The sequence below is a fragment of the Cervus canadensis genome, chromosome 4 (assembly GCF_019320065.1).
Source record: "Cervus canadensis isolate Bull #8, Minnesota chromosome 4, ASM1932006v1, whole genome shotgun sequence".
In the NCBI taxonomy this organism is placed as follows: domain Eukaryota; kingdom Metazoa; phylum Chordata; class Mammalia; order Artiodactyla; family Cervidae; genus Cervus; species Cervus canadensis.
The window spans coordinates 95,911,661-95,923,781 of NC_057389.1; the positions used below are offsets into that span (position 1 = coordinate 95,911,661).

The following is a 12,121-nucleotide window of genomic DNA, read 5'->3' on the forward strand; positions in this document are numbered from 1 at the left end:
ACCACTCAGCCCCCCACTATAGGAACCTGACTTAACAATCTCTCCCTTATTTGGTTACGTCATCAAAGCAGGAAAAAAGAATTCAAAGTTTCCAGCTGTTTCTGGTTTTATTCCGAAACAAGATTTAGAAATACTGTACAGTGAGACTGCCTCCCTGGTGGAAGCCCAGTGGAGGCAGTGAGAACCAGCCTCCAGCCAGGAAGGACACATGGATGTGGATCAAAGAACCCACATGCCACTGCAGGAGACATAAGAGATCTGGGTTTGATCCCTGGTTAGGAAGATCTCCTGAAGAAGGGCATGGCAACCCACTCCAGCATTCATGCCTGGAGAATCTCATGGACAAAGGAAACTGGTGGGCTATGATTCATAGTGTCACAAAGAGTCAGAAATGACTGGAGTGACTTGGCATGCATGCACAAGGTCATCGAACCCGGTTTGGGGCTGCTACTGCTACTGAGGGTGGCGTGAGGGCTTCGGGGAGGGGCACCCATCTCACGGGCTCTGGGGAGCTGTGGGGTTCGGCGCTGCACCGATGGCCTTTGCCTTCCACCCTCCTCTTCCTTCTCCTGACCACAGTTTTCAGGTGCCAGGAGCAGGCTGCTGACTGGAGGGCTACCATGCAGACTAACCAGAAGGGCATTCACAAGACAGACAAATGCCTGAACTCCATCTTGAACTTCCTGGGAGGTAAGGACTAGCTTTGCAAGCATGAATGAGGGGATGTTTCCCATGTTATGATGATAAATCCTCCCTGCCAAATGGGTGTGGCTCTTCACTGTTTGGTGTCCGCTGAATATTAGCTTTCCCTCCCTGACAAAGTGCTGCAGCCAGTGTGGCAGGTGCTATGGGATTTGTGGCAAAATTAAAAAGGACTGTGATGAGGAGTACCAGTATTGTTCCTTTAAGATCTGTTGAGATGCGCAGACACCTCTGGGACCAACTCAGCATGTTCATGAAACCACAGTTGACCTCTTCACTGTCAGTGTTATACATTTAGGCTGGAAAGCATACCTGGATAGCCAACGAGCCGCCATGTAGCTCTCCATATAAAAGAAAAAAAGATCTTTAAAGAAGATGCTGGGGACTTTCCTGGTGGTTCAGTGGCTAAGACTCCTCACTCCCAGTGCTGGGGGCCTGGGTGTGATCCCTGGTAGGGGAACTAGATCCCACATGCTGCAACTAAGAGTTCACATGTGGGAAAAATAAAAAAATAAAAAAACAAAAAACCCCCAAAACCCTATGTGCTACAACTAAGACCAGTGTGGTCAAATAAATAAATAAATACACAAAAATTAAAGATGATGCTGACAGGTGGTGACAGCAGAACATACACAAAAACAGATGTACATAATCTTTGACAAAGAACTAATGTTTTTACAGCATAAAGCTGCCTTATTTTTGTGAAAGGGTTATCTTAAGACTTTATTTTGACATTAAAATTTCAAACTCAAGGGAAAAAAGGTTATCTTTCTGAATATTGCTGTTGTAGTGTGTCTTAATTGTCTTGACAAGTTTCAGAAAAGATGCATGTTAAGGGAGGAATTTTTTTTTTTTTTGAAAAGACTGTAACTCAATTTTCACAACTGTCGTTACAAAAAAATAAGATCAAATGTGAAATTCATTACAAGGTATGTTCAACATTATCTCATTTTGGAAGTATGGGGGAACCTTCACTTAGAATTATGTGACTTCACTTAGAAGTCACATATGACTTAGGAGTCCCACCAGGGGACTTCCCTGGTGGACCAGTGGTTGAGACTCCATGCTTCCAATGCAGGGGGTGCAAGTTCGATCCTTGGTTGGGGAACTGAGATCCCACATGCCATGTAGCATGGCCAAAAAAAAAAAAAGAAAAAAAGATCAAATAAAATAGAATTTAGTGAAAGTCACTCAGTTGTGTCCCACTCTTTGTGACCCCATGGACAATACAATCCTCCAGGCCAGAATACTGGAGCAGGAAGCCTTTCCCTTCTCCAGGGGACCTTCCCAACCCAGGGATTGAACCCAGGTCTCCCGAATTGCAGGCGGATTCTTTACCAGCTGAGCCACAAGGGAAGCCCAAGAATACTGGAGCGGGTAGCCTATCCCTTCTCCAAGGGATCTTCCCGACCCAGGAATTGAACTGGGGTCTCCTGCATTGCAGGCAGATTCTTTGCTAACTGAGCTATCAGGGAAGCCCCAAAATAGAATTTAACTGCCTTCCAAAAAAGGAAGTCAGTTTATCTACTGTAAAAATTTTAATATACATTTATGCCTGGAAAAAAGAAATACTGTACTTGGATTACGGCAGGGTACAAATAAGATCCCTTGTTATCTGCGTATGTACTCAGTCGCTAAGTCATATCAGACTCTTTGCCACCACCATGGACTACAGCCTGCCAGGCTCCTCTGTCCGTGGGATTTTCCAGGCAAGAATACTGAAGTGGGTTGCCATTTCCTCCTCTAAGAGATCTTCCCAACCCAGGGGTTGAACCCATATCTCTTGCACTGGCAGACAGATTATTTACTGCTGAGCCACTTGGGAAACCCCTCCCTTGTTATTAATATTATTTTATTGACAATAATGATGGTTGAATCCTATTTGTACATTAATACTTAAGATTATCATCTGGGCCACCAGAGAAGCCCATTTAGTCTTTACACCCTACTGCCATCTTCTGGGGAAACTAAGGAATAAGAAATTCAAAGCAGCTGGGTTTATGAAGCAGGATTGAGGTATAGAAGAAGGTCTAAATTTTGGGGTATAAGGAACTGAAGAAAATTCTACAGATATATTAACTAGTTCCTTTGGGTTTTCCTGGTAGCTCAGACGGTAAAGAATCCTCTTGCAATGCGGGAGACCTGGGTTCAATCCTTGGGTTGGGAAGATCCCTTGGAGAAGGAAATGGCTGCCACCTCCAGTATTCTGGTCTGGAGAATCCCAAGGACAGAGGAGCCTGGTGGGCTACAGTCCTTGGGGTTGTAAAGAGTCAGACACGACTGAGTGACTTTCACATCATTTAAAATCTGCTAATATATTCTTATTGCCCTTGAAAATTCAGGTGTAAGGATACTCATTAATAAGCTAATTTTTGTAACAAGTGCATTAAAGTGGGATTTACGAACTTGGTCATCACATTAATTTATCCCTCCACCTATCCACCCATCATCCATCCATCCATCCATTCATCTATCCATGCATCATCCACCCATCCATAACTCACTCACCTATCTGTCCCATCATTTACCCATCCACTCATCCATTTACCCATCGTCTTCTCATCCATCCAACAAATGTTTAAGAAATACCTTCTCTGTGCTCAGTGATTTTATGTCAAGGTGATTGATTTTATTTACTCTCAATTTTATCACATTTCAAGTGAGGTTAATTTTGTCAAATCACTTACTCTTTAGGGGAAAGAATACATTTATGGCACTAACAATTTGATTTTATTTGTTAAAAATATTTTTATTCATGCAAATAATTTTAGGCAATAAAATCAGATGGTACAGATTAAATTTGTGAATAGACAAATGCCAGGGGATTAAAATAAAGATGTTGTTGTGTAGTTAACTTGTAATACTGACATATTTTGAGTAGCTATTGTAAACTATATACCACTTAAACTTTAATGACTTCACCACATTGCACTGTATGGAATTATTTATTCGACGTGCAATAACATGAACAAAGATTACAAACATGATGTTGAGCCAAAGAAATCAAAGAAAAAATAATTCATACAGTGTGAGCTTATTTATATAAAATATTAAAATAGACAAAACCAACCTATGATAGTAGAAATCAGGATAGTGATTTTCCTTTGGGGAAGAAGACAATAAATGAAACAGACATGAGGGAACTTTCTGAGTGTGTTCACTGTGAAAATTCTTTGAGCTATGTTGATTTCTGTATATTCCTATATGTTTCTGTATGTACACTGCAAAGCAATTTTCTATATGTATGTTACAGATCAATAAAAAGGTTAAAAAAAAAGCTAAAAGAATTGAAGAAAAACAATAAATGATTTTTGCTAGTAAGCCAAAATTGCTTTGGAAGAAATGATACAATTCAAAACAGGTATTAAGTGATTATAATGCATAGTTTGGGTTTTTCTTCACAAGTTTTTTCAGTTAGTCTGTTTTTCTTTTGTAATGTAGAGAAAAAAAATATATGTTTCATTTAGACACCAAGTTCTAGTGATGAGACTCAATAAAACTTGCTCGACTAAAAAACAAATATGTGTCTGTGCTTCTGCATCAAAGGAATATTTGCTTCATTGATTGATAACCTTGGAGGAAATAATGAGACGTATACACATAATGTTAACTGTGAGTTACACACAATAGCTGAATTCAAAATGCTTGTTCTGTATATCTTATTTTGAATACGGTGTTAAGTTTCTTATGATTTGTCATACTGGTTAATGTGAAAGCGTGTCATTATAAAGTTCACTTTGCCTTTGAGACATATTAAGAAATGTTTTTGATTTTACGGGCTAATATTGCAACTGACTAGTTTGTAAAATATATCATTCCTGTGTATAAAGCAGCGAAAAAGGTCCGCTCTCCCTTCTTACATCCTCTCCCGCTCTAAAAAAAACCTATTCTCTTCTAAAAAAACCAAAAATAAAGCAACAACAAAAAGCCCCCAAATCCCCAAACAAAACCAAAAACAAAGAGGAGAAAGGCAGGGCGGGGCAGGCGGGGGGCGGAAGGAAGGGGGAGAGGAAAGTCAAACATTGAGCATCCCAAAGTGCCAGCGAAGCACCGCCCCACCCACCAAGCCTAGGTCCCGCCCCAATCCCCACTCCACCGGCTTAAGCTCCTGCCTGAATAGTCACTGGAAGGACTGTTGCTGAAGCTTCACTACTTTGGCCACCGGATGCGAAGAGCCGACTCACTGGAAAAAGACCCCGATGCTGGAAAAGACTGAGGGCAAAAGAAGGAGGGCCGGCAGAGGATGAGACGGTTAGACAGCATCACCGATTCAATGGACATGGATTTGTGCAAACTCTGGAAGACAGTGAATGACAGGGAAGCCTGGCGCGCTGCAGTCCATGGGGTCACAGAGTCGGACACGACTTAGCAAGTGAACAAACAATAACAACTAGCCCGGACCTTGTGGCAAACGCCCCGCCCCTAACTCCACCCTCTAGGTCCGGTCAGACCTCACCCCAGAGCTTAACCTTACCCCCAACCGGGGGCAAGAAATTAGAATTTCTTCTCCAAGGTCATATAAAGAGGAGTTAAGCTTTCCGCCACACTCCACAGCTCCTCTGGCCCAGAGAGCCAGTGCCTCGGCCACTTCCGCTGCTGGCAGCCCTGACACCGGAAGCGGAAGTGCGCCGCGGCCGCAGACGGAGGTGGCTGTGCTGGACCGCGCGGCGCCTTGCGGTGGGAGTGTCTTCGGCCAGTCTGCAGGTGCGGCCCATCCCCTCGGGAATGCTAGGAGGGAGCGGGGAGGGTCTGAGGGCCTAGAACGGACGAGTTGGCCAAGGGACTTCCTCCCCGCCGTCCGCCCGGAGCTGGGGGCGGCTACCGCATAGCTTAGGTGTGCAGCTGAGCTCCCCCCGTCCAGTCTGTCGCGCTCAGGTACTCCTTGTTTGGGCAGACAGGACTGTCATCCACTTATTGCGCGGGAAATCACGAAGTATAGTCCAGGTCCCGCAGCGAAGGCGTGGTGCACCAGCTGGCCCCAGCATTCACTTGTCCTTCCGGATTTGTAGGCCTACCGTCTCTCTTTTATGCAGGATAATTTTTTATTAATAAATCACGTTTTGTTGCATATTGAGTTTCAGATTATCCAGGTTTGCCCTAGGAAATTTAGGGCTGAGTCTACGTGTGCAGATTCGTTTGAGTGACTTGGCATGTGGATTTGAAAAATGGAATATATTTTCTATGGAGGGATGAATTAGCTGATTTTTTTTTTTTTTTTGGTGACTGACAATTTGCAGTTCCTTAGCTTAGGACCTGTTAGTTTTCCTTTTCCTTTGCTTTTCTTTTCCTTCCTTCTTTCATTCCTTCAAAAGCACTTTAAATTTGTGACTTACTTTGTATCAATTTTACTTACTGCAAGAGAAGCAAGTCTTAATAAAAGCTATTTTTCACTTATGTCACAAGTCTTACTAACATCAAAGAAAAGTAAGGTTATTTAGTTCTTTTCAAGGTGGCTCCAGTCTGTAAATCACCAGAAGGCTTCAAAACATGCGACTCCAGGAAAAAGAACAAAAGGTTTGTTAGTACCGCGAACTGAAATTGAGTTGGCAGTAAATTGAATGTCTTTTTAAAATAATAGGGTTAAGACTCACTTCTTTTTTTTTATTAATTTATTTTAATTGGAGGATAATTACTTTACAATACTGTGGTGGTTTTTGCCATACATTGATATGAATCAGTCACAGGTGTACATGTGTCCCCCATCCCAAACCACCCCGCCCACCTCCCTCCCCATCCCATCTCTCTGGGTCATCCCAGTGCACCAGTTTTGAGTGCCCTGTCTCATGCATTGAACTTGGACTGGTCATCTATTTCACATATAGTAATATACTCATTTCAATGCCATTCTCTCAAATCATCCCATCCTTGTCTTCTCCCACAGAGTCCTAAAGTCTGTTCTTATATCTGTGTCTCTTTTGCTCTCTTGCACATAGGGTTATCGTTACCATCTTTCTAAATTCCATATATATGCGTTAATATACTGAATTGGTGGTTTTCTTTCTGACTTACTTCACTGTGTATAATAGGCTCGAGTTTCATCCACCTCATTAGAACTGACTCAAATGTGTTCTTTTTAATGGCTAATCCATTGTGTATATGTACCACAATTTTCTTATCCATTTGTCTGCTGATGGACATCTAGGTTGCTTCCGTGTCCTAGCTATTGTAAACAGAGCTGTGATGAACCTTGGGGTACACGTGTCTCTTTCAGTTCTGGTTTCCTCAGTGTGTATGCCCAGCAGTGGGATTGCTAGGTCATATGGCAGTTCTATTTTCAGTTTTTTAAAGAATCTCCACACTGTTCTCCATAGTGGTTGTACTAGTTTGCATCCCCATCTGCAGTGTAAGAGGGTTCCCTTTTCCCCATATCCTCTCCAGCATTTATTGTTTGTAGACTTTTGTTTGTAGATGGCAGCCGTTCTGACCTGCGTGAGATGGTACCTCATTGTGGTTTTGATTTGCGTTTAAGACTCACTTCTAATAAGAAATGAGGAAGAAATTAATTCTGGAGGAAAATTAAATGTCAGATTTTGACTTAATGAGTGAGGTATTTCTTTTCAGAGAATTCATGTCCCACTGTGTCTTTTTAGAAAGAATCAATTCTTAAAGATACCTGAAATCTGGTGGTGTGATTTTATATCAGGCATTTAAAATTATTTTTATTTTTGACTTTGGTGGTGGTGGTGGTGGTGTGTATGTAGGCACGTGCCTTTTTAATCTGGCTATACTGATTTATTCTTGAGTTGATTTTTTGGGCACATTTTCATTGGAGGGGGGGCGATATTTAACAGACTGGGCCCTGAACAGGGGAAACAATGTGACCAAAATAGATTCAGCACTTGCCCCTGTGGAGGTTCTAGTCTAGCCGGGAAGACAGATTTTAAATTAACAATAAGGGTGATGTATGTGGCGACTTAAAAATATTGCACAGTGTGAAAAATTGCACAACTTGAGAGATGTGTGTTATTTTATTTGGGGCAAAATGAGGACTGCAGCCCAGGAGACAGCACCTCAGATAGTTCTGAGAAACTGCTCCCAAGAGGTAGGGGAAGGAAGGTCAATATATAAGATTTTGGTGAAGGGGGAGTTCAGTGCAACCAGCTGCTTACTTTACAGAAGGTTTTCTGCTCATCATGAGGAGCTGATGTCATCGTGAAGGGAGTTCATGCTTTTCTAGATATGAGGAGATGAAAAGATTGGGTTCATAAAACCAGTTCCTAAAAATATCTATCTGAAGACCTGTTCCACCAGTTTTCCTGAGGCAGTGTGCCTCATTCATACTCTCCACCCTGAACTCCCTTCAGGGCATGTCAGAGGTCAGTAGCAGCTGCAGCATCATCACAGGATACAGTCCCAGGAGAGGCAGGTGGTTGATGCCCTAGACAAGTGCCAGTTGTAGTTGACACATCCGTAAGATGTTAACAAAATTCCATTTGAACTTTTTGGCTAAACCAATAGAGAACACAGAACAGGAGAACTTAAGAAAGTCAGGAAAAGTATCTTAAAATGGACAAACGTTTGAACCTGAAAGATGTGTTGTATATAGCTAGACAAAGAGTCAGGCTGTGGAGCTGGAGTAGGGAAGAGATTTGAAAGAACCATAGAGGCATAATCTCTCAAGCAGTACAAAGCCTGGTGTGTTCTAGGAGCTGAGAAAAGATGGAGAAAGTTAAAACAGGAAGCCAAGTGTGGAGTGAAAGAGTTGGGTGGAGAGGAAGGAGGGCCTGGAAGATCATGGTAAGCTTTGGACCTTGTTCTAAGGCCATTTGGAAGCCATTGAATCAGAGTTTTAAGTAGGGAGTAATATGATTTTGTTGATGATTTAAACAAAACAGTAGCTTCTGGATTTAGCATGGAGTTTAGGATGGATAAGAATGAATGCAGAGTCCACACGTATAGACGCCTGGGTAAGTTCAGAACTCAGATGATTTTGGAGCTGAAAAAGTTGGGGTTTGGTAATGACTGTGAAATTGGAAAAGCTTGAATGTTTAAGATGTGTAGGAGGTAGAATTAGAGAATTTGGTGTTTGATGTATTCTCTCTACCACATGACATAGAGTAAGTGTATAAGTTAGTCGCTCAGTTGTGTCTGACTCTTTGGGACCCCATGGACTGGGGCCCACTAGGCTCCTTTGTCCATGGAATTCTCCACGCAAGAATACTAGAGTGGGTTGCCATTCCCTTCTCCAGGAGATCATGCCAACTCAGTGTTTGAACCTGGGTCTCCCACATTGCAGGCAGATTATTTACCATCTGAACTACCAGGGAAGCCCATGATATAGAGTACAGGTTGGCAAACTGTGGCCTGTGGGCCAAAACTACTCCAGTGCTAGTTTCTATTAATAAAGTTTTATTTGAACATGATAAAACACAAATATTCTTGCCTGGAGAATTCTATGGACAGAGGAGCCTGGCAGGCTACAGTCCATGGGGTCACAACGAGTTGGACACGACTGAGTGACTCACTCATTCACTCATTGGAGGACATGTGTTTACATGCTCCCTATGGCTGTTTCTGTGCTACAATCACAATTAAATAGTTGCCATACATGTGGCTCACAGACTTTTTCCCCCTTAATTCCTGATTTCATCATTTATTTATTATTTTTGACTGTGCTGGGTCTTTGTTGCTGCACAGACTTTTCTCTAGTTGTGGCAAGTGGGGGCTACTCTCTAGTTGCGGTGCACGGGCTTCTCATTGTGGTGGCTTCTCTTGTTGCGGAGTGTGGGCTCTAGGCGTGTGAGCTTCAGAGTTGTAGCACGAGGGCTGAGTAGTTGCGGTTCCCAGGCTCTAGAGCATAGGCTCAGTAGTTGTGCACAGGCTTAGTTGCTCTGACCCAAGTGGGATCTTCCCTGATGAGGCCCGTGTCTCCTGCATTGGCAGGCGTATTCTTTATCATGAGCCACCAGGGAAGCCCGCCATGTGAACTCTTAGTTGTGGCATGTGGGATATAGTTCCCTGACCAGGGATCAAACCTGGGCCCCCTGTATTGGGAGTGCGGAGTCTTAGCCACTGGACCACCAGGGAGGTGCGGTGGCCCACACATCCTAAGCTATTTACTATCTAGCCGTCTATAGAAAAGGTTTGCCAACCTCTAATACATAAAGTACGCATCAAGTGCCGTGCTGGTGGCAGGATGTGGCGTCCTGAAGAAGTGGTTGTTGTTCAGTCAGTAAGTCATGACCGACTCTTTGTGACCCCATGGACTGCAGCACCCCAGGCTTCTGTGTCCTTCACCATATCCTGGAGTTTGTTCAAACTCATGTCCATTGAGTCAGTGATGCCATCCAATCATCTCATTCTCTGTCGCTCCCTTCTCCTCCTGCCCTCAGTCTTTCCCAGCATCAGGGTCTTTTCCAGTGAGTCAGCTCTTTGCATCAGGTGGCCAAAGTATTAGAGCATCAGCTTCAGCATCAGTCCTTCCAATGATTATTCAGAGTTGATTTCTTTTAGGATTGACTGGTTTGATCTCTTTGCCGTCCAAGGGACTCTCAAGACTCTCTACAACACCACAGCTCGAAAGCATCAGTTCTTCGGCGCTCAGCCTTCTTTGTGGTCCAGCCCTGACATCCGTACATGACTACTGGAAAAACTGTAGCTTTGACTGCATGGGCCTTTGTCAGCAGAGTGATGTCTCTGCTTTTTAGGTCACTGTCTAGGTTTGTAACAGCTTTTCTTTCAAGAAGCAAGCGTCTTTTAATTTTAGGGACACAGTTCTGTACTTGGAGGGTTTACGTCGTGGTTGGAGAGAGAGAGGCAAACTCACCTAAACAAATACATGTAAAAATCCCAACTTGATAAGGGTAGTGGAGGAAATGTAGAAAGTGTTAGAGGTTTTTTTGTTTTAAAAAAATTTTTTTTCGTTGTTATTGATGTGGACTTTTTATAATTAAATTTTCATTTAATCTGTTACCATGATGTTTCTGTTTTGTTTTGGTTCCTTGGCCATGAGGCATGTGGGATCTTAGCTGTCTGACCAGGGATAGAACTCGAACTCTCTGCATTGAAAGGCAAAATCTTAATTACCAGACTGCTAGGAAAGTCCCTTGAGGTGTTTTAAGGGAGCTTCCTAGGTGGCTCAGTGGTAAAGAATCTGCCTGCTGATGCAGGACACTCAAGTTCGATCCTTGGTCCAGGAAGATCCCCTGGAGAAGGAAATGGTAACCCACTCCAGTATTCTTGCCTGGGAACTCCCATGGACAAGAGGAGCCTGGTGGGCTACAGTCCATGGTGTTGCAAAGAGTCGGACACGACTTAGTGACCGCACAACAACAGCAAAGAGGAGAAGTGGTCGTTTTATTACGTGAGAGGAGTCAGTAGGAATGGTCAGGGCCTGTGGTGTGAAAGATGACGAGGGGCCTAATATGTTGCGTATTGAAGTAAATTTCCGAGTGAGGCTCTTTGGCTTGGCCGCCCTGCTCATGGTCCACAGAAATGGAATTAATTACCCAGGCCAGACCGCTGCTTGATGTTCTGCTTCCAGTCTCATTTCTCCTTTTACCTCCGTCTTTCTTATTGCAGGAAGGACACACTGAAACTTTAAACCCTGGCGCTGGTATCATGGTGAGGGGGAAGACTGAGCCTGGATGGTTGTGGGGGTGGGAAAATCTTGTACTCGGGGCCCTGTCTGCTCTCTCGGAAAGGGGAGGGAAGTGTGGAGCATCTTTAGCCCCGTCCCTGGGACTTTTTAGCCTCTTTCAGTGCATGACCTGCAGTTCTGGAGGGAACTGGCGAGGATGGAGGGTTCCCAAAGCAACCTTGGGGTTTGGTACCTAATTCCGCAGTCTAATGGCAGTGAGGGGGCTCAGACTGAGCCGGCAGCTGCAGAACTCCTCCACGGCCATCCCTACCATCGCTTGTGAGACCTACCAAAAACACATGTGGCTCTAAAAATTAAGGTTAGTTAAAATCCAACAAAATTTAAACCTCAGCTTCTCAGTTACCAAACCACATTTCTCAAGTGCTGAGGAGCCACACATGCTGGTGGCTGCCTTTTTTTGGAAAGTGCAGGCATAGAACATTCCATTCATGACAGAGAGCTTTACCAGTCAGTGCTGTTCCAGAGGATTTTGAGATTAAAAGGCCATCACGTTTCTCAGATGCAACGGAAGTTCAGTTTTAACAAGCATAAAACAATGACTTATCCTAGGGACTTCATGAAAATGAAAAGAGCAAGCTCAAACTTCTGATGCCTTGAATAAGGAGTTCAGGAAAAACTCAGTACCTCTGAGAAGGACAGGCTCTGTCATCACTGGATAGTGGAGCAGCAGAGAGCCAACGCTTCTACTTTCAGATTTGTCCAAATGTTAAAAGAAATTAATTATTTTTGGTTGGGTACGCCATATGAGCTGTGTCCCAGCAACTCTTCAGTTCTGCCCTAGTAGCACAGTGACAGCCACAGAGATGAACAGATGGGTGT

General features: G+C 43.5%; 1 protein-coding gene and 1 pseudogene across 8 annotated transcripts in view; both read left to right on the plus strand.

Annotated features, from left to right (window-relative positions):
• Positions 1 to 410: 410 nt before the first annotated feature.
• Positions 411 to 1,072, plus strand: LOC122440959 (annotated as a pseudogene).
• A 3,884-nt stretch (positions 1,073 to 4,956) lies between these two features.
• The window catches only part of ZNF333 (zinc finger protein 333), a 29,813-nt gene continuing 22,648 nt past the window's right edge, over positions 4,957 to 12,121 (plus strand). For 7 of the 8 annotated variants that reach the window (XM_043466959.1, XM_043466962.1, XM_043466961.1 and 4 more), the window contains exons 1-2: positions 4,957 to 5,406; positions 11,224 to 11,265. Coding sequence is in view for 4 of the 8 variants with exons in the window: in XM_043466956.1 (XP_043322891.1) it covers positions 11,263 to 11,265 (3 nt within the window). In the remaining 4 variants the exon portion in view is untranslated. The remainder of the gene's footprint in view (positions 5,407 to 11,223; positions 11,266 to 12,121) is intronic. The other variant, XM_043466964.1, reaches the window with a different exon arrangement.